Source organism: Pseudozyma flocculosa (assembly GCF_000417875.1).
Source record: "Pseudozyma flocculosa PF-1 unplaced genomic scaffold scaffold00018, whole genome shotgun sequence".
Classification (NCBI taxonomy): domain Eukaryota; kingdom Fungi; phylum Basidiomycota; class Ustilaginomycetes; order Ustilaginales; family Ustilaginaceae; genus Pseudozyma; species Pseudozyma flocculosa.
This window is the reverse complement of record NW_006920886.1, coordinates 308,099-329,537: the sequence shown is the minus strand read 5'-3', so window position 1 is coordinate 329,537 and position 21,439 is coordinate 308,099. Positions and strand designations below refer to the sequence as shown.

The 21,439-nt window shown below is 61.7% G+C and overlaps 3 protein-coding genes across 3 annotated transcripts; 2 read left to right on the top strand and 1 right to left on the bottom strand.

The window, feature by feature from the left end:
• Window positions 1-1,259: 1,259 nt before the first annotated feature.
• On the top strand, window positions 1,260-3,157 carry PFL1_05190 (uncharacterized protein; the record flags this gene model as incomplete). The annotated part of the gene is made up of 5 exons (XM_007882719.1): window positions 1,260-1,654; window positions 1,806-1,934; window positions 2,055-2,148; window positions 2,247-2,401; window positions 2,500-3,157. 5 exons carry the CDS (start codon window positions 1,260-1,262, stop codon window positions 3,155-3,157), a joined length of 1,431 nt encoding a protein of 476 aa, XP_007880910.1.
• Window positions 3,158-3,377: 220 nt separating this feature from the next.
• Window positions 3,378-5,191, bottom strand: PFL1_05189 (uncharacterized protein; the record flags this gene model as incomplete). Its single annotated transcript, XM_007882718.1, has 10 exons — window positions 3,378-3,515; window positions 3,625-3,665; window positions 3,816-3,951; window positions 4,060-4,185; window positions 4,288-4,412; window positions 4,559-4,685; window positions 4,796-4,844; window positions 4,929-4,935; window positions 5,037-5,060; window positions 5,170-5,191. The coding sequence occupies 10 exons, from the start codon at window positions 5,189-5,191 to the stop codon at window positions 3,378-3,380; spliced, it is 795 nt and encodes a 264-aa protein (XP_007880909.1).
• Window positions 5,192-6,550: 1,359 nt separating this feature from the next.
• Window positions 6,551-14,473, top strand: PFL1_05188 (uncharacterized protein; the record flags this gene model as incomplete). The annotated part of the gene is made up of 9 exons (XM_007882717.1): window positions 6,551-8,948; window positions 9,087-9,270; window positions 9,369-9,996; window positions 10,106-10,223; window positions 10,327-11,488; window positions 11,616-11,639; window positions 11,760-13,087; window positions 13,203-13,211; window positions 13,335-14,473. The coding sequence occupies 9 exons, from the start codon at window positions 6,551-6,553 to the stop codon at window positions 14,471-14,473; spliced, it is 6,990 nt and encodes a 2,329-aa protein (XP_007880908.1).
• Window positions 14,474-21,439: the final 6,966 nt, after the last annotated feature.

The following is a 21,439-nucleotide window of genomic DNA, read 5'->3' as shown; positions in this document are numbered from 1 at the left end:
CTGTGAAGGCTTCTGCTTCGCCGACTTGGATGCCCAGGTGAGAGCGAAAAAGGCCGAGAGTAGTGTAAGGTGTCTGGGCGCCGCGATGAAGAGAGGCTTGGAGGACAGCAGGCGGGCCCCAAGCCTCGACTGAGGGGTTGAGGGCCCCCCGTCCAACCAGCAGGGCAGGCTGGCTGGCTCGGATGCCTGCAGACATGGTGGCGGGCGACGAGCGGGGCGGCCAGCTCAGGCCCGGTCGAGTGGCCACGCTCGCTCCATCCGCGCGTGCGTGCGTGCGTGCGTGCGTGCGTGCGTGCGTGCGGCGTGCAAGAGCAAGAGGCTGGGTGAGTCAGCCTTGTCTGCCGTGTGGCCAGCCAGGCAGGCAGGCCGATTCGGCCGCACCCACGCAAGCAGGGAGCGAGGCACTCTGGCCGCGACTCAGCGTTCACACCCTAGGCCCAGCACGCGGTTGGATGGGCCGGCGGCCTTAGAGTACTCGATCTACCGACCTGGACCCAGGCCTAACATGCACGCACGCTCGCTCGTCCCCCCCCCCTGGAAGCCGTTGGCGCGATCTGCTGGCCACGCCCGGCTCGGCGGCGAGTTGGCCTCGAGGGCGCGCCCTAAAAATCCCTGCCTCGTCCGCCGGCAGCCTCAGGCCACCACGGCCATTTGGGGGGCTTCCGACTTCGGTCTCCTCACCTGCAAGAGGCCGGTTGGTAGACTTCACCTTCTGCTCGATGCTCGAGAAACCTCGTTGACCCTCGGGCCATCTTCGACTCGCCCTGCCACCACGCCGGACTGAGGGCAAGCACGGCCGTGCCCACCAGCGGCAAAGCCGCCGAGGCTCGTTCGATGTCTGTGGTCTGCGCCACTCTCTCTCTCTTTTCTCGGATTTTCCTCGACTTTTTTTGGGCGGCTGGATCCACAAATGGCGGGGCGCGGGTACGCGCCTTTCTTGGATCAGCGCAGGGGCCGCCGCACCGCCGCCTCAAAGCCGAGCTCGGGCCTGCACGCTGGCCCTCCCGACCTGCCTACTCTCCGTTGCCTCTCGCCGACACCCTGCCCACCACCAGCGCCGCCGACGTCCCCGCCGCCATCACCGTCTTCTCGTCAGCCTTCAGAGTAGCGTCCTACTGCTTGGTCGTCAGCTCGTCTTGCTTGCCACTTGGCCCTCTCCGCCCAACCAGGCCCATCGTCGCTGCCCAGATCCACACCAAACCGCTCCATCTAGCCGCGCCGACATCGCCCCCTCTCTCGCTCCTCGTCTGGCCCCGAACATGGCCTCAGCAAGTGGCGCGCCCGTCGCTCCATCACCACCAGACGCGCCCGACGCTCACGCATTCGCCATCGGCACCGCCGCCACCCCGGCCGCCGACGACGATGCCGCTTCCATCAAGTCCCGCCACACGCTAAAGACGCTCGGCGGCGCCCAACGCTCCGACTCGTCCATCTCCATCCGCCTGCATCACTCCCCAGATGATGATGATCAAGACGACCCCTGGCACGCTCAGCAGGGACGCCCAGGCGCACCGCCACCAGCTGCCCCCGTCCTCGACCCGCTAGAACGCCGCCGGCTCCTGCTTCGCGCCGGCGGTCAGCTCCTCATCCTCTTTGTCGTCTGCCTCGTTGGTCTCGGAGGCACCCTGTGGCTCGCGCTGCCTGTCATTGACGAGTGGGTAGCTCCATTTATCCTCTGTTCGCCGCAATCCCTGTGTTTCGGCCCTGCTTATCCCGAACCATTCTACTGCCACTCGCATCTTGTTTTCGCTCTGTCCCTCTCCCTCTTGTCGTCTTCCATCCCGCTATCTCTGTCTCTAACGCAGCGCCGATCGGCCAGCTTTCAAGATCCCACGCTCCCTCGAACAGCTCAAGGACCTCAACCGCGTCCTGCAGCACTACAAGTCGGAAAACTTTGCCCAGGTCATGCTCTGCTGGTTTATCGTCTACATCTTGTGAGTGCCACGCACACTTGGACCAGCCCCCTTGCTTCCCGCCGCCCCCTTGATATAGCAACGCAGCCGCTCAATCGCTCGTCTCCACTGACGCCATGCACATCCACCGTGACGCCACAGCCTTCAAGCTTTTTCCATCCCCGGCTCAATGTACATGAGCATCCTGGCCGGTGCTCTCTGGGGCGTCCCCATCGCTCTGCCTCTGGTCTGCGCCGTGAGTAAGGCCCCGCTTTGCACTCCTCGTCTGACCTTGAACCCTAACCTGACTTGCAGGGCCTGCGATTCATGCCTGTACTCGTCTATCGGGCGCAGTCGGTCGCCACCGGCGCTACAATCTGCTACCTCATCAGCAAGTTCCTGGGCGTCGTCTTGGTGGCTCTGCCCAGCTGGAAGGCGCGCATCGACACCTGGAAGGACAAGTTGGCGCAGCACAACGACAACATGCTATCCTACCTCATCGTCATCCGGTGAGCCGTCCTGCGCCGTCGAGGAGAGCGCTGCTAGCCCAAGGAGCCGCACCCTCTGACCCTCACCCACCGCCCGCACGCTCGTTCGCTCCGCCCAGCATGATGCCGCTGCCGCCGCACAACGTCGTCAACCTGCTCGCCCCGCACCTGGGCATCGACATTGGCCTCTTCTGGCTGTCGACCTTTTGCGGCATCTTTGCCGTCTCGGTCATCCACACCACGCTAGGCGAAAAGCTCGACGAGATGACGAGCGCCGACGACTTCAACCTCCTCAGCCTTCGCAACGTGCTTCTGCTTGGCGGCGTCTGCGTCGCCGTACTCATCCCCGTCGTCGTGCGCAAACTCAATGGCTCCGAAGCGCTCGAGGAGCCCGAGGATGCCACAACCCACGGACCGGTCCGCCTCGACGACGACGTCGAGGATCGCGACGAGTTGCCGCCGTCGTTCCTCGGCCGCAACCGCAGCCTCATTGGCCGCAGCCGCAGCGATGCGCGTTACTCGGACGACGACGGCGGCGACAACAGCGACGACGAGCTACCGCCGATGACGGGCCTCCGCATCGACGGCGTCGACGAGCAGGACGACACCGTTTCCGCATGGCGCGATCCCGCGCTGGGCTCGAGGATAGGCGAGGACGGCTTCCGAGAGGACGACGCCTCGCCGATGTTTGCAGATCGAAACTCGACCGCACGGACCGCGCCGGCGGCTGGATCCGTGGGCGAGCGGATGCGCTCCTGGTGGTCCAAGGGACAATAGCAGCACGGGAGCTGGAATGTTCGACTCTCTTTCCTGTCCTCCAGCCACCCTCCGTCTAAGCTTGCGACGCTTCTGTGCGGCGGCCACGCAGAAGGCGGAATCTCCAGCTTGCGCGCAAAAAGCTGCCATTGCGTGGGCACCTCTGGCCTGGCTCGAGAGGGTCCGCACAGCTTACATGGGCCTAAGCGCGTCGTGTGCGACGACATGCGGCGAAAGAAGCTCAGGGGTTGGTGCCGGATCCCATCGACGCCTGCGCGCCCGCCGTGGCGGCGAGGCGGTTCCTCCTCCGTTCCGCCTCGGCTTCCTTTTCCTCGGTGATCTCGGCGACGAACTTCTCAATCTCGGACAGCTCGAGGTTCTGGATGGCGCAGACGTGGAAGTGCGGCGGGATGGTCAGCCTGGGTCGGCGCGAAGCGTCGGTGGACGGAGGGGGGCGTCCGGCCTGCAGACGCAAGCTGGCTACTCACCCTGACCTGTCCATGGCCTTCCATCAGCGCGATCTCGATGTCTGAAGGAGGAGGGATCGTGGGAAGCAGCCAGGGTTCGGGGTGGGTCAGCTTCCGTGCCTTGTTGAGCTGCAACATGCCGGCTGACTAGCATCGCCGATCTCTCTGGCCCGAGAAGCGGCGGCGCGTTGCAAGCCCAGGCCTCGACTCACTCTTGGCGCCCGTCTGGACGACCTCGAGCAGGCTCTTGATGGCGAGCTTGATGGTCTCGTCTTTTGTCATGTCATCCTTGTGGTTCTTTTCGAGGAACTCGCGTACCGTCTTAGAGGAGCGGCCGATAGAGTTGGCCTGCCGAAATGGAAGCACGCCAAGCGCGCACATGGTTGCGATGCCATCTCGTTAACACCCTGCGACATCGCCGCCATGGAGCGTCAGGATCGGTATGGTCCGGCTCACCTTCCAGGCCGAGTACATGCCCGACGGCTCCGTTTGGTAGAGGCGCGGGGTGCTCTCGTTGGCGTCAAAGCCGATGATGAGCGTCGAGATTCCAAAGGGGCGGACACCACCGGATTGCGTGTAACGCTGTCGGGCGCCGGTGCGGGTGCAAGGCCAGGCTCGTCAGCGAGGTGGAGTACAACGACCAAAGGTGGCAGCAAGGGCCGCAGCCTTGAGCCCGAGACGCACCTGCTGGATGCCCGCAATGTGCCTGGTGATGTAGTCGACGGTGACGGGGTCTTCGACGGTGAGGCGGTGGGACTGGCACTCGATCCGCGCCTTGTCAATCAGGATCCTGGCGTCGGCGGTGAGGCCTGCCGAGGGGGCACGCATGGCGCGCGGGGAAGGAGGGGGGATCCAGACAAGAGAGGGGGATCAGAGGCTGCACTTCACGTAGCTGACACAGAATCGCCTCTCCGTATGCGATTGCAGAGGTGCGCAATCCGGCATGGCCACGTACCGGCAAATGCGAGGCAGACGTGGTCGTCCAGCATGGCCGTCTTTCGGATGGTGCGAGGATCTTGGAGCTGGAGGACACTCTTCTTTTCGACGCCGAGCACCACGACGTCCTTTCCTTTGACGCCGACCTGGTTGCGACGAGCAGGTGTGGTGGCGACAGGCGGAAATTCGAGCGGGGAAGCTGTCAGCTCGTCGAGCTGGCCAAGTCTTTGATCGTCGTCGTGACGGGCAGACTCACGGCGCAGGTGCCCTTGCGTACAGCCTCGAGAGCATACTCGACCTGGAAGCTGCAGACGGGAAAGAGTGAGGCGCGCGCGGGCAGGTCAGTCGGTGCCGTCTAGGCTGGGCGGACGGGGGTGTCTGGCACTCACAGATGGCCTAGGCGAGGGCGAGGGGAATGCGTGCAATGCACGAAAGCGGGTGGCGATGATCAGCTACATGACCCTGGGTCAAACGCAGGTGATCGAAGCTACACTTACCGTCGGGCGAGAAGACGGTGAGGGCTTAAAGGTGAGGCGAGCACCGGGAAAGAGAGAGATGGGGAATCGAAGCGGGTCAGCTGCCAATGTGCGATGAGGTCCGGACGATCAGACGAGCTCGGCGCAGGCTCACCTCGATCGTAGGACCTGGACATGGTGATGGTGTGCTTGGGCTGCGGCTGTTGAGGGTTGACGTCGAAGGTAGAGCGTGCGTGGTTGCAAGGCGAGGGAGGAAATGTGTGATGGGAGGGCAAGACGAGCGGCTCGAGGTCTAGATCAGGTCGGCAGGCAGGCAGTCAAGAGTCGTGCGGACCGAGCGCAGGTGGAGAAGCGGCGGCCCTGGTTGGGCCTAGCCGCGTAACCTCGCCCCCTCAATTTTGCTAAGCCTTTGTAAGCAGCGCGGCCCCACCTCGGGGCCAAATTCCAAGGGGTCCCTACCGGCACGCCCTGCTTGGCCAGGAACCTACCCTCGCTCTCGATATTGAGCTCGCGCTCGATGCCACGACAGACGGCAGACTCTGCAAGTTTGTACGTTGGGTTACTTGGGCTGCTTGTCGGGCCAAAAGGATGCTCACCTACGAACGCTCCAGACATGGCTGGGGGACCAGCGGGCCTGGTTGGGACACCTTGGTGCTACATACATAACTCTAGGCTTTGCGAGCACTGCGCCAGGCCAAGCTACGCCCCGCCCTTCCCCTCCGGGCAGCCTTCCCTCATCCAGCGGCATTCCTGTCGGCAGCGAACAGCGGCAGCACAGCAAATCCATACATGTGATGCATCTCCAGAGAAGCCAAGGTAAAGAAGGGTTTCTCCGATCTCGCCGTCACGGTTGAGCGCATCCTCCCCGTACGTACGTCCTGGCTCTCGTTGGAGATGCGCCACTAGACTGTCAAACGCAGGCAGGCAGGCGGAGTAGGGAGCGAGGGAGGGAGCGAGGCAAGCAGGCAGGCAGGCAGGCAGGCAAGCAAGGGTGGACCCTGTCTGCAACCCCGTCATCCGGCGCGGCCCGTTCACCCGGCCAGCCAGCGCAACGGCGTCGGTCTTGGCAAAAATAAAGAAAAAAAGGTCGGCGGCGCCAGCCGAAATGGGCTGCCGGGCGGTGCGGCATGCTGCATGCTGTGCTTCCACACCGCCCGCCCTGCTTGCTTTTTGGGTTTCATTCACCTCGAGGCTAGCACTGCTCGGCCTCGTCAACCGACACCCACCACCTAGTACTACCACCACTACCACCATCACGACGCTCGACTGCTCTGGTTTCTGCCCCCCTACCAGGACATCCTGGCCCCGACGTCTACCCGCAGCCTCGCACGATTTGAGCAAACTCATCTCTCGGGCACCTTACCACGCACTAGAGCCAGGCCGGGCCCGATTGCCCACACACGACAACCATCCAGCGGGACAGGATCCTGTCTGGTCTTCTCCTCGTTCGAATGGACGCTTGACGCCGTCCCAGTCGCAACGTCCTCTGCTGCCTGTCGTGACCGCTCGGCGGGTCTGCGTCTGCGTCGGCGACCATGGCCTCGGCTTCTCGGCGGGACTCGCAAGAGTCGTCGCACACCGCGCCCGCCGTCAACCTGCAGCCGCCTTCGCCCCAAACGACCCCGCCGCAGAACCCGCCCTCGGTCGCCCATACGCGCAACTCGTCGAGCGCCTACAGCGTCCCCACCACCGCCTCTGAGGGGTACATCAACAGCTACTACTACGGCAATCAGGACATGCCTGACCTCGGCCTTCCCTCTCCGGCTTCCGCGTTTAACAGACCCCCCTCGTGGCTCGCCTCGAGCAGCCAGAACAGCAGCCCAACCGCCTCGCCACGCGCCACCCCCGTCGACCACCTCCTGCACCGCCTCAGCTGGGGCACCCACGACGATATCCCGCATGCCTCTGGCTCCAATCCTGCAACGCCTGCCACGCCCTCCGGCCTACCGTCCGCACCGCGCAGCGGCCAACTGCACTCTCACGAGCGCAGCGGCAGCTCCGCCGATGCCGGCCTCTTCCACGGCCCCCTCGACCTGTCCTTCCAAGCTGCTCCCACCATCACTCGCGCCGATGGCCTCGACGCCCACCGCGCCCGCCAAGGTGACGCCATCGGCGAAGAACCCTATCAGCATCCGTGCCACGCCCCTTCGTCCGCCAGTCTCTCGAGCGCGCCCTTTGCGCAGCGATGGCTCGACGACAGCCTCCACGACTTTGATGACTCGGACCGCGTTGTCCTCACCTCGGACACCGATCCGCAACGCTTTCGTACCCACGCACACTTCGCATCAGGCCCCGCAGACTTTGCCAGGGTTGACTCGCCCGATCAGCTCGAGGATGCCGATGTTGGTCCGAGACACAAGTCGAGCGCCGACATCTACGCCTCGGCCGGTATGTCCCAAGGTCCCTCGCTGTATGGCGCTAGGTCCGGCCTATCCCGGATGAGCAAGAGCATGAAACGCCTCAGCAAGCGTGTGGTGCACCTCGAGGGCCGCCGCAGCCACGTGCGGCTCGAGGAGCGTGACACCGGGTCCGACAGCGACTCGTCGACCGAAGCGCGCTACGCCGCCGTCGCCACTGCAGCCGCACGGCCAGACCCTCCCAGAGACGAGACCCACCTGCCAGACATACTGCAGACGCTCCGAGGAAAGAGCCTGGGTATCTGGGGACCTGAAAGCAGGTTCCGCCGGCTGCTGGCAGCGTTCCTGGCCAAGTGGTGGGTCGAGCCGTTGATCCTGCTCCTCATTCTGGTCAACACCATTGCGCTCGTCATCCAGTCCAGCCGCAACGTCTACAATTACCCGCGCAAGAGCGGTTACTTCGACTACCCCGAAGACTCCGTGCTCCTTGCCATCTTTTGCTTCTACACGGTCGAGATCGCCATGCGCATCATCGTGTCGGGTCTCATCATCAACCCTCCGCCGGTCTTTACCGAAGAGCCCGTTCGCGAGGGGCCCGCAGACGAGTCCGGTCCCAAGGCGAACGAGCATCGGCGGCAGATGTCGCGATCCAACACCCTCGATGCCTTTTCCGAGTTTGGAGGCGCGCTCAAGGGCCAGGCGCAGCGCGTTTTCCACGGAGCGCACGCCTCCCATGCGTCGCATCACTCGGCCGCTTCCGGACCCGCCTCCGGGGCTGCCTATTCGATGGCGAGGCAGGGCAGTTCCGATGCCGAAGGCGGGGTCCCTGCACGATCAGGCGCCCACATGCCCCTATCGGGCGCCATGCCACCGCCGCCGCCCGGGAGGAACCTGACCAGGGCCAACACTGCCATGGTCTTGCCTTCATCGGACGCGGCGCAGTTCTGGCAAAACAAAAAGGGGCCCTTTGCCGGCGCCTTTGTGACACAGCGGGTCCAGGCCGTCAATCACGCCTTCCTGCGCCACAGCTGGAACCGGGTCGACCTCCTCGCCGTGATCGGCTTCTGGATCGCGTTCGGACTCGCGAGCGCACAACAGGAGGCCACGCCGGACCGCCACCTCTACATCTTTCGGGCGCTCAGCGTGCTCCGCTGCGCACGCTTGTTGACGGCGACCAAGGGCACGATGACGATCCTCGAGTCGCTCAAGGTGGCCGCACCGATCCTCACGACGGTGGCCTTCTTCACGGCCTTCGCCATGCTGCTTTTCAGCATCATTGGCGTCCAGAGCTTCAAGGGCTCGTATCGCCGCAACTGCGTGTGGGTGGGCGACCTGATGGGCGACCCGGGCACGAACCACACCCTCTCCAACTACTGCGGCGGATACATCGAAATGGCGACGCGCGCTCAGCGGCCATACATCCAGATCGACGGTGTCCTCTCCGACGCGCATCCCAAAGGCTACCTGTGCCCGGCAGGCCAGGTGTGCCAAGAAACCGACTCGAACCCAGAGGGTGGCACTGCGAGCTTCGACAACATCTTCGCCGCCCTGCTGCAGAACGTCATCGTCATCTCCTGTGAGTCGAGAGCCGAGCAGACGCTCCTGGTCTGCCGCCTTCACCTTGTCCCCGTCTTGCCCGCTCCATCGAAGCGACACTGACCGGCGCCGCTCCCATCTTTGACCTTTGCGCATCTTCTCGCCGCTCCCGGCACAGCAAACAACTGGTCGGGCGTCATGTACGACATGATGGATGCCGACTACTACGCATCCTGCCTCTTCTTCATCATCGGCTTGATCATCATGAACTTTTGGCTGGCGAACCTGTTTGTCGCCGTCATCACCAACAGCTTCGCCACACTGACCGCCCAGACCAATCGGAGCGCGTTCGCGGATCGAACGTGAGTCGCGGCCGCTGCCGCCGGATCGGTTCCGTTTCAGGCTGCGAGCTGACCGATGCTCCATCGTCGGTCTTGATCCTTGCGCCGCTCGTCTCCAGCATCAAGGTCGGGCCGGTCAAGCAGCAGAGCACCGGGCCCATGGGACTGCGGATGAAGCGCGTCGCAAACGTGTACAAGCGGGTGTGGGGCTACACTAGATTCGTGTGGATCGGCGCCATCGTCGCCGACCTCGGCCTGCAAGCCTCGCGCGCCACCTGGATGACTCCGAAGCAGCTCGAGAATCGTGACAAGGGCGAGCTTTTCTTCACCATTGCCTTCGACGTCGAGATCCTGATGCGCTTCCTCTCCTTCGTCCTCGACGGAGACTGGCGGTCGTTTCTGCGGTCGAAGCAGAACATAGGTGATCTGGTGCTGGCCGGCGTCACGTCCATCATCCAGATCCCGGCGATCAAGCACTCCAGCGTCTACGCCTGGCTCACCTTCTTCCAGGTCGCCCGCTTCTACCGAGTCATTGCGGCCGTTCCGCGGATGAGGGTGCTGCTGGTCCGCGTGTTTGGTTCCATGGTCGGTCTTCTCAACATGGTCCTCTTCCTACTGATGATGGTCGGGCTGGCGGCGCTCATCGCTGTCCAGCTCTTTCGAGGCGACATCCCTCAGGAAGATGACGGGGAGTGGACCGAAATGACGTTCAAGCACCTCTTCAACGCCTTCCTCGCCATGTACCAGGTGAGCCGCCGCGAGCCAGCTCCCGCCTTGCTTGCTTTCTCTGGTCCTCTCGCTCAACCCGCTCGATCCTGTCGGACTTTGATGTTGTTTCCGGGATCCATAAACGTAGATCTTCACCTCAGAGGACTGGGTAAACGTGCTGTACGGCGTCCTCTCTAACGAGACGCAGTTCAAACAGGCGGCGATCGGCGCCATTTTCCTGAGCGGCTGGTTCATGTTCGCCAACTGTGAGTAGCAAAGATGAGCTGGCCCGATCCGCAACAAGAAGCACGGGGTATCGGAGGGCTGATCGCCTTTCCCACCCGAATGGCGACCGCCGACGTGCCGCAGTCATTGTCCTGCAGATGTTCATTGCCGTCATCAGCGAAAACTTCAGCATCGCCGAGGGCGAAAAGCGTCAGCAGCAGCTGGAGCACTATCTGCGGCGCAACGAGGTGCCAGAAGCGTCTACGACGGCAAAGCTGCTCCGCAAGCTAAGTCCCTACCGCTACCTTCGCGATCGAAACGCCGCGAAGACTGGGTCGGCGCCAGCAGGCTCGGTCTCGGGCAGCGCTGGCGAGCAGGCGCGGTCCAACGCCATCGTCGGCGGTTCCGCCCTGCAGGGCGCTGCCATAGACGAAAAGGCACGTCGGAAGCACTCCGTCCACCTCATGGCCGCCTCGGGCGGGGAAAAGGCCCTGTGGACCCTCGATACCGTCAAAAAGGTGTTGCGCCTCGACACACCCGAGGAGGCTGTGCCGCTCGACACGTTGCGCAGCCGCCGCATCCGCCAGAGCCTCTCAGGAGAAGAGGTCTTCCAGGCGGCCATCAAACGGCAGTCTGCCGCGTTCGACCACGACCCCGACGACAGCGCCGCCAGACTCTTTGCCAGCGAGCGTATGCTGAAGCGGATGCGCACCGACCTGGGACTGCCGGTCGAGGCGCAATCAGGGCACATCAATTACGGCTCCTACCCCGTGACCGATACCGATGGAGCCCGACTGCAGCAGGCACGCTTCATCGCCAGCCACCCGTCCTACGACAAGTCCTACTTCCTTTTCTCCAACCACAGCCGCTTCCGACGCTTTTGCCAGAGCCTGGTCCCGTCGTCTTACGGCGAGCGTCTGTTTGGGCGGCCCTGCTCCCCGATCCGGCACAGGGTCTTCCAGATCGTCATCTTTATCGGCATCGCGGGATCCGTCGTGTCGGCGGGCATCGCCACTCCGGCCTACCGACGCGCTTACTACGCAAAGTACGGGCTGATCCGGGCCTCTTGGTTCTCGATCCTCGAGATGAGCCTGTCCAGCCTCTTCCTCGCAGAGTTTCTCGTCAAGACCGTTGCCGATGGAGTGGCGTTCACGCCAAACGCCTACGTCCTCAACATCTGGAACACGCTCGACCTCTTTGTGCTCGTGACGCTGCTGATCAACGTCGGCACCGAGCTGGCAGTCATCGGCGGTGTGTCCCGGTTCACCCGAGCTCTCAAGGCTTTCAGGGCGCTGCGACTAATCAAGTGAGTGGACGCATGGCCGCCGTCCTGCGTCTGCAGCCTCAGCGCGTGGCGTTAGCGACGTGATGCTGCGGATTCTGACGCCTGCCGCTACCCTCATCCCGTGTCGATGCCGACCCTTCCTCGACAGCCTGTCGTCACTGATGCGCAACACGTGAGTTCTCCAAGCACCGATGGGATCCCGCGCCTCCGTCCGGCGAGACAGGGCCGCTCGACCCGCTGCTGACCGACACAAGTTGCCCCGATCTTCGTCTTCCTGCCGATTGTGTCGCAGGTTCCATGCCGTGATGATCGCCGGCGCCGGCCGCATCCTCGATGCGTCAATACTCTCCATCCTCTACATCATCCCGTACGCGGTCTGGGGCCAGAACCTCTTTGCCGGGGTCCTCTACTCGTGCAACGACTCGGACGGGTCGATCCTGACCAAGTTCGACTGCTTCGGCGAGTTCGCGGTGTCGCCCTCGCCTGGCGAATGGACCTTCCTGGCCCCACGCGCCTGGCACAATCCGACCGAGGGCAGCGTGTGGTCGTTTGACGACTTCAAAAGCTCGCTGCTGATCCTCTTTGAGATTATCTCGCTCGAGGGATGGATCGACGTCATGAGCACCGCGATGAGCGTCGTCGGCCAGGATCGCCAGCTGCAGAACGACAACCGGCAGGTCAACGCCCTCTTCTTCCTCATCTACAACCTCATCGGAAGCACCACGGTCCTCACGCTCTTCGTCGCCGTCATCATCGAAAATTTCCAGCAGTTTAGCGGCGCGGCGTTCCAAACGGCCGAGCAGCGGCAGTGGATCGACCTGAAGAAGCTCATTCTGCGGCAGACGCCGTCGAAACGGCCCAAGGTCCGGCCGACGGAGCCGGTGCGCTCGTGGTGCTACCAGCGGGCCGTCGACAAGCACGGCTGGTGGAGCCGGGCAATGACGCTCATGTACCTGGCCAACATCGTGGTGCTCATGACGCAGCGGTACAGCGATCCGCCCTCGGTGGACCGCATCCGCGACATCATCTACCTCGTCTTCACCGTCATCTACGTATGCGATATCGGCGTACGGCTGGCCGGCCTCGGCTGGAGCAGCTTCAGGGCCAACGCATGGAACCTCTACGACCTGGTCGTCGTATCTGGCACCCTGGGCACCACGATCCCACTGCTGCAAAACTACTCGGGCGAGCACTTCAACATTCAGTTCCAGAAGATCTTCCTGACCTGCGTCGCCTTCAAGCTGGTTCAGAAGTTTACCTCGTTCAACCAGCTGTTCAAGACGGCGTGGGCCAGTCTGCCGGCCATCCTCAGCCTCTTCCTCCTCTGGCTCACCATGTTCCTGGTCTGGGCCATCATGCTGCTCGAGGTGTTTGGCCTCACAAAGTGGGGCGAAAACGAGACGTACAACAAGAACTTTTCGAGCCTGATCAACGCGCTCGTCTTCCTCAGCATGATGTCGACTGGTGAGGCCTGGAACTCGTTCATGCACGACTACACCGTCTCGCCGCCCCAATGTACGCCGGCCGCCAGCTACCTCGACACCGACTGCGGCAGTCAGGGTTGGGCTTTCTTCCTCTTCATCACCTGGAACGTCATCTCGATGTATATCTTCCTCAACAGTGAGTGGGCCGCCGCGAGGGCCGATAGCCTCTGTACTGCCCGAGCTCGCGCTGACGTCCCTGATCGTCTGTTCTCCTCTCGCCCACCCGCGCATTGCGCCTCGTGCCCTCACAGTGTTCACCGGTGAGTCGGAGCGATGATGCAGACATGTGGCCGCGTCCGTCGACACTATGTCGCGCCGTCGCTCGATTGGCTGACTCGTGCATCCCTTCCCGGGTCATGACCCTCTCGTCCTCCGCCACCCAGGTACCGTCGTTGAAAACTTTTCCTACCTCTTCGAGCTCGGGGGCAAGCCGAAGCTGTCGAGAGAAGAAATGCGCTCCTACAAGGAGGCCTGGGCGAGGTTCGACCTCGACCGCGACGGCTACATTGCGCCGTCGGACATCGTTCCGTTCCTGCGCAGCCTGGGTGGCGCGCTCGAGGTCGACCTCTACCCTGCCAACTGCTCCGTCTCGGCGCTCGTGGCGGCGCTCGAATCCAACACTCCGCTCGCCAGCCCCATCAGCCCGTCCAAGGCCCCCAAAAGCCCTTTGGACAGGATCCGAGAGGCATCGCCTCTGCGGTCGCCCTTCAAGGACGGAAAGCTGGGCGAGAAGGGCCACTTCATGTGGCCGCAGTCCCCAAACCGGCTCGAGATTGGCAGTGAAGCGCAGCGGCTGCGCAAAGCGCTCGATCGCGTCGACCCGGCAGAGCTCCGGACCCGCCGCATTCGCTTCAACCGCATCTATCACGAGGCTCTGCTGTCGCAGTCCAAGGCCAAGGGCATCTCGTTCACCACGATGCTGACGATACTCGCCCACCACAAGCTCATCAACGACTCGGACGCCCTCAGCGTCGAGGAGTTGATCCAGCGCAGGGAGCTCATGGAGCGGATCGAGGACCAGGTCAACCTCGAGCGCGTCCGCGGCGTCATGAAGATGGTCTACTGCCGGCGCAGATACCTCACCCTCAAGACGTCCAGGCGGTTTGATCCCGTCGTCGCCGATCCGTTTGCATCGCGACCCGAGCTGCCACGGATCGTCGTCGACACAGAGGCCCTTCCTGTACAGAGCAACGGGCCTGACGACGATCAGCAGCAACCCACCGAGACGCAGCAGCAGCTACTTGCGTCTTCGCCCTCGACGCCGACCCGTCCGTCACGGCCGGCCATCACCATCTCGACGACCTCCGAGGAAGACGAGGACCGGTCAGCGCCTTCGCTCACCGAGTTCGAGTCGACGGCGTGGGGCGACGTCATGCGGAGGCTGAGCCGATCCGAGCGCCCGCTCCAGTCGTCAATCTTTGGCCAGTCCCAACAATCCCTGATCTCCGCCGCCTCAGCAGACAGGAAGGCGGCATCCCAAGAAGACGAGGAAAAGGCTTCGCTCGCCCGCTCACGAAATTGAAGGAGCCTCCGGCTCCTGACCGGACAGGACCCGCCCAGCGCCCAACGTTGCCCTCTGCGCCCGCCTCACAGCGCCCGACGGCGCGGACACCAGGACTCACGGACTTTTTAGATAGCTCTCCGACGAGCTCGATGCCATTTGCAATAGAGAAAACAAGGCAGCCTGATACGTTGTTCAGATACGATTGCGACCGGCTTGCTATTCCCTCCCTCCTCTGCTGGCGTTCTTGCCAGCGTCGAAACGATGACAAGCGCAAAAAAAAAATGCATTGACGGGGACTCGAACCCCGGTCGAGTCGAGTCGAACAACCATCCTGAACAGATGATGAGTGGCAACGACTCATGATGCCCCTACACTATCAATGCATGTTGACGTCATTGGACTTCAGCTTAAAATCATGTGGGCTGCTGATCGGCTCATAAAGATATTCACGTGATCCTTTTCCGCATGGGTTTCCTCGTCAATCGCTGCCGATGCGAAGACAATCCCTGCTGTGCGGTCAAACCAGGACATTGTTAGGCGGCTGCTCAACATGCCCCCGCAGCTACCCAAGTCCCAACTAAGGGTTAGCATGCGGCAGTGCCAAGTCATAGCTAGCAGCAGGATCTGGTCAAAGAAAATTATGAATCGCACTTGTATAACGATTTGAAAATCCAGCTGCAGCCAGCTTGTGCAATTTCTCAGATTGCAGCAGGTGTGCAATCAGCTGCAATCTGAGATCCTGAATTTTTCCTGCCTGCGATCTGAAATCCACTCATAGTAGCCAGGATTTTAGATTGCACGTGCATAACGACTCTCAAATCCTGGATCGCACAGCCTGTGCGATAAGAAAAATTGGGAATCCCTTATGCCTGCAACTGACCCTGCATTCTGCCTGCTCTACCCTTCTGCCGGTCCCTGCACTACTGCCGCCATCCTTGACCCATGTCATTGCCATCACGCTGCCCCAGCCGACCGCTGCCCTTCTTTGCTCACCTTGCCTGCCTGCTAACACCGCAGTTGTGTAATAGATTTTGCAATGCAATGCCTGAGAATTCCGACGGCTGGGGGTGCAAAGGTAGGCCTATGGTAAGCAGCCGTAGGATGCCTACGGCCCAAATTGCTGTAGGCCACCTCATATAGCGTTGACGCGGGCCCGAAGCCAGGGCCACGCCAACCCTGACGCGCGCGCGTTTTTTCTTGGCCGAGTTGGCTAGGCAATTGCCTGCCAGCGAGACGGGCAGAGGCCCGACTGAGCATTTTTGCCACCCGGCCCTCCTCCCTCCTCCTCCCACTACCACCATCTCCCATTCGGCCCAGCCCTGTCCTGCTCTAGTCCTCCGCCCGTGCGTCCGTCCTTCTTCAGCGTCAAAGGGCAGGTGGATTTTGGCCGTACGCCAGCCTACGGCCTGAAATCGGGAAATCGGGGGTCATCTACGCTAAAAATGGCCGTAGGCAGCCCTACAGCCAGAAATCGGCAATCTCCTACGGCATTTTTGGCCGTAGGGCCCCCTACAAGCCCCCATGGCCATTTTCTGAGGGGCAGCCACGGCATTTTTGGCCGTAGGGCCTCCTACGGCCCTGGGCCGACCCTACCCTACGCAGAAAAATGGCCCTTTCTGCTTACGTCAGCTCAGGAGGCCTTGCGCGCGCGCGCTGGCCCCTTTGCCACCCCGCCCTTTGCAAAATCCATCTGCCACCCACCCGTCTCTCCTGCCCTCCTGCCACCACCACCCGATACCAGCCGCCACCACTTCCCAGCACCCACCAGCACCTGCCACCATCCGCCAGCCAGCCATCAGCCAGCCGTCAGCCAGCCAGCACCCGCCAGCCAAGCGCAGCCAGCCACCCGCCAGCCGGCCCAGCCAGCCACCTGGTGAGCTGCCAGCTGCTGCTGCTCCGCACTGCTTGCTTTCACCCTGCTGCCGCCGTCAATCATTGGAGATGTTGGAGAGGGCCTCTCCGACGTTTCCGATGATTGAGATCACTGACTGCCGTGCTTCCACTCCTTTCCGCCTGCGTGCACAGCCCTTGCCGATGCCTGCTGGTCTGCTGCCGCTCTGGTGAGTTGACTGTTGCCGCCCTTTCCTTTTGCCGCTCTGCTGTGCGCCGTTGCTGACTCCTTTGCTCCCCTCTTACTTTGCCTGCTCCTCCCTTACCGCCTTACTTTGCTGCTGACAATGCTCTACCATTGTTGCTGCTGCCGCCCTGCCACCTGCCTTCCTGCCTGCTCGCCCCGCCACTCACCAATGCCATCGCCACGCTGCCGCACATTAGTAGTTAGATTTAGCAATACAATGCCTGTAGATACATGTGGCTGTGGGTTTGGGGGTAGACCTACGGTAAGCAGGCATCTGGGTGCCGTAGGGGATGAACGATCTCCTACGGCACTGCCATATCGTACGAGATCTACGATATCTGAAAGCGTGGCCCAAAGCTTGCCCCTAGCTATGATAGCTAGCAGCAGGGCCAACCTACGATTTTTCAGATCATAGATAGGCGTAGCCAGGCTACAATTTTCAGATCGTAGGTGATCCTTCTACACAAACAATTTCAGGATGCAGACTGGCCATGCCAATTTTTAGATCGTATACTACCTACGATTTTCAGATCGTAGCTAGACCTGTCTAAGTACGATTTTGAGATTGTAGCTACTTGTCAGCATAGCTACAATTTTTCGGATTGTAGCTACGCCGGTCTAGCTACGATTTTTCGGATCGTAGCTACGCCAGTCTAGCTACGATTCTTTGGATCGTAGGTAAGCCAGCAAACTTTGGGTCGCAGCCAGGGTACAATGTTTGGGTCGCAGGCAGGCAGCGATGTTCGAGTTGCAGGCAGGCAGCGATGTTTGGGCAGAGTGCTAAGCTACGATGAATGGGATCAAATACTGACTTCAATTGCAGAACCGTATCCCACCTACGCTACTAGAAACTACAATACAACTGCGCCTGCAGATTGTAGCGGGGGCAAGTGTACAACAGCATGCAGGGTAAGGATACGGGAGGTGGCAGAGAGGAGGCAGGCAGACAAAAGGGTTAGCGGCAGGCTCAGCAGGCATTCATGATTGCCGGCAACAGGTGGCGTCGTTGACCCACCAAGACAGGGACCGACCGTCGGTGCGGTGGCTGCAGGTGGCGATTGGGTGGCGATGGCAGCGGCGGTCAAAGAGGAAGGCGTCAGCAGGCTCAGCGGCGACTGGTGCAGCAGATACCAATCGCGGGACTCACCCGATGACATTCAGACTTGGTAGCAGCAGCGTGTTGATGTAGGGCGTGGCGGCGAGCAGACATAGCTAGCAGCAGGGTCGGGCCCAATTTTGGTTGTAGGCAGGCTACAATCTAAAATCAGGGATCGATCCCTATCTTCGATTTTTCCAATGCGTAGCCTACCTACGACTAGCTACAATCCAAAATCCGAAATTGGGCCTACCTACGATCTGAGATCGTAGCCCCACCTGCCTGCCTGCCTGCCTGCCTTGCCACCTCACGGCCGTGTCCCTGCCGCCTCCGCACCGTCAATCATTGGAATCATCGCCTCTCCAATGATTCCGATGATTGACCCCGCTCCTCTGCTTCCGCTGTGCCTGCTGCAACAAGCAGTCAAGCTGGCTGGCTGGCTGGCTCAGGCGGGTAGGTCGGCTGCTGGCTGACTTAGGGGCCGGCTGGCTGGCGCGTGCGGCTGACTAAGCTTGCGAGCGCGCCAAAAAAAAAAAGTGTGGAGGCCAGGCCACGCCACCAGGCCTGCGTGCGTGCTCACGCAGGCTCACTGGCTGGCGTGCATGCGTGCTCACACAGGCCCTCTGCCCGCCCGCCCGCCTGCATGCCTTGCTACAAAGGCCTGCCCTCCCCGCCATTGCTCCTTCTCTCCCGACCACTACCATTGACCCTCGCCCGCCGCCGCCTCCTGACCACCATTGACCCTCGCCTGCTGACGCCACCCAACCACTTTGATGCCACCAATTGGCATCTGCCCCTGCCGCCTTGTCCCACCTCGGTCGCGCTCAGCCCTGCATCACCCGACCGGCCTTGACATCCACGCCACCACCAACGCCGACTCAATGCCACTGCCAACGCCAACGCTGACTTGCCACCACGATTGACGCCAACTTGCCACCACCGCACACACCTTCTTCCGACTGCCACAAGTGAGTTGATCTGCCGCATCGACGATGCCTGCACCCGGCTAGCGCGATGCTGACAATGCTCCTCCCCTTCTCTCTCTCTCCTCACCAGCCACCACTGCTCCAAATCGACGCCGACCCTGGCCTGCCCTTGCTGTGAGTGCCTCCTTACCGGCGCATGTCCTGCTGCCGTTTGACAATGCTGACAGGGGTTTTGATTGCCTCCCTCCCTCTTTCCACCTCCTCTCTTCCACCTCCCCTTCCGTCCATGTTCTGCAGTCAAACGCTTGCCCCTGCAACTGTATTGTAGTGTCTAGTAGCGTAGATAGCCGTTGCAATCGAAGCCAGTACCTGATGCAACTGATCGCTGCCTGGCTACGATGCAAAAAATCGTAGATAGACCGGTCTAGCTACAATCTGAAAATCGTAGCTAGTATACAATCTAAAAATCGGCATGGCCTGTCTGCATCCAGAAATCATTTGTGTAGAAGGCCTGCCTACAATCTGAAAATCGTATATTGGCTACGCCTACCTACAATCTGAAAAATTGTAGGTTGACTCTGCTGCTTGCTATGAGAGTTCTGACCCAAGGAATGCGATACCAGCAGATCGTCAGCGTGCTGCAGCAGAGGATGGCGGAAGCGCGCCGCGACGACAATACTGACCAGGCAAGCACGGCGCGGCGGTGGCGCTGACGATGGCAGAGTTGCTGTAGCTGGGACATGCTGCTGGACGGGGGCAAGAGTGAGGGCAAAGGTCAAGACTGGTAAGGCGTCAGCGCCAATGTGCAGGGCGCGGTGGATCGATGCACTCACCTGACCATGGCTGGGCGATTTGCGTTGGCGTGTGGAGACTCCTACATGGCGCCGAGGTCAACTCCAATCATAGTTAGCAGCAGGGTCGGGCCCAATTTGGATTGCAGGCAGGCTACGATCTGAAATCTGGCATCGACCCCTGTCTACGATTTTTCGATGCGTGGCCTGCCTACGATCTGAAATCGGGCATCGATCCCTGTCTACAACGCGCAGCCTACCTACAATCTAGCTACAATCCAAAATCCAGACTGTTGCCTGCCTGCCTGCGTGCCTGCGTGCCCGCCTGCCATGCCTCCGCCGCCTTGCCTCCGCACAGTCAATGGCGTCAATCATCGGAATCCTTGGAGAGCTGTCACCAAGGATTCCGATCATTGACGGCTGCTCGCTCTTCCGCTTCCGCCCTGCCCGCCGAAGCGAGCAGTCAGGCCGGCTGGCTGGCTGGCAGGCTCGGGCGGGTGGGCTGGCTGGCTGGCAGGCTTGGGCGGGTGACTGGCTGGCAGGCTCAGGCGGGCGAGCTGGCTGGCAGGCTTGAGGGCCGGCCGGCTGGCTGGCTCGGGCGCACGAGCTGGGCGGGCGCACGAGCTGGCTGGCTGGCGCGGCTGACTAAGCTTGCGCGCGCGCATAAAAGAAATGGTGAGGCCAGGCCACGCCGCCACCTGCGTGCGTGCTCACGCTGCCTTGCTGGCTGCTGAGGCCAGGCACGCAGCCTCGCTGACCGCCGCCCGCCCGCCTCGGTATAAAGTCTTGCCCCGCTCCACCGTCGCTCCTTCCCTCCCGACCACTACCATCTTGCCGCCGCCGCCTGCCACCGTCCGCCGTTGCCATCTGACCGCCGTTGCCACCCAATCGCCATCAATCCTTGCCCGCCATCGACCCTTGCCTGCCATTGGACCTCGCCTGCCACCGCCACCCAACCGACGTTGGCGCCACCCACCAGCATCAATGTTGCCGACATCACGCGCACGCTCTGCACCGATGCCACCACCTTTGTCGGCCGACGCCACCACCATCCATGATCGTTGGCTTGCCGCCACCGCCAACGCCAAATTGCTGCCACCATCGATGCCAATTCGCTCGCACCTTGCACACGACGCCGGTGATAAGCAGCACGCTCCGCCTCCACATCCGCCGTCAAGCCATCAGGACATAGGTGAGCCAATCAAGCCGCGTCTGCTGCACTGCTGATGCGCTCGTCTTCACCCATCGCCGCCTGCAGCTGTCTTGCATGATCTTAGTGAGTCGACAACGCCACCCTGCTGCTGGCAATGCCCGAGGCTGTCGCTGACCCTTTCCTCCATTTGCCTCTTTCCTCCTCGCTGTGTCTGCCCCATCCCTAACCTGCACGCTGTTGTACGCTTGCTCGCTCTACAAACTACAAATTGTCATTTATAGTAGCGTTTATAGCAATTTTGCGATCGAGTTGATCCAATGCTTGCATTCCGATCGCTGCCTGGCTACGATGCTAAAATTGTAGGTAGACAGACCGGTCTAGCTACGATCTGAAAATCGGAGGTAGTATACGACCTGAAATCCGCACAATTTGTCAGGATTCACAAATTGTTTGTGTAGAAGGATCCCCTACGATCTGAAAATCGTATACTGGCTACGCCTATCTACGATCTGCCAGATCGTAGGTTGACTTTGCTGCTAGCTATGAATGTCAGCGTTGGTGGTGGCGTCAAGTTGGCCTTGGTGGCGTCAATGTTGAGGCTGGTCGGGCAGTGCAGGACTGAGCGCGACCAAGGCGGGACAAGGTGGCTGGGGCAGATGCCAGCAGGTGGTGTCGACGGCGGTTGGGTGGCGGTGGCAGGCCAAAAGGCCGATGGAAGTGGTCAGGAGGGAAGGAGCGACGGTGGAGCGGGGCAAGACTTTTTAACGAGGCAGGCGGGCGGGTGAGGCCACGCTGGCGGGCGAGGCTCAGCTGGCGGGCTGGCGGTCAGGCAGGCCACGCCGCCTGCGTGAGCACACACGCACGCCAGCCTGCAAGCCTGCGTGAGCACGCACGCGGCCTGGTGGCGTGGCCTGGCCTCCACTTTTTTTTGTCGCGCGCGC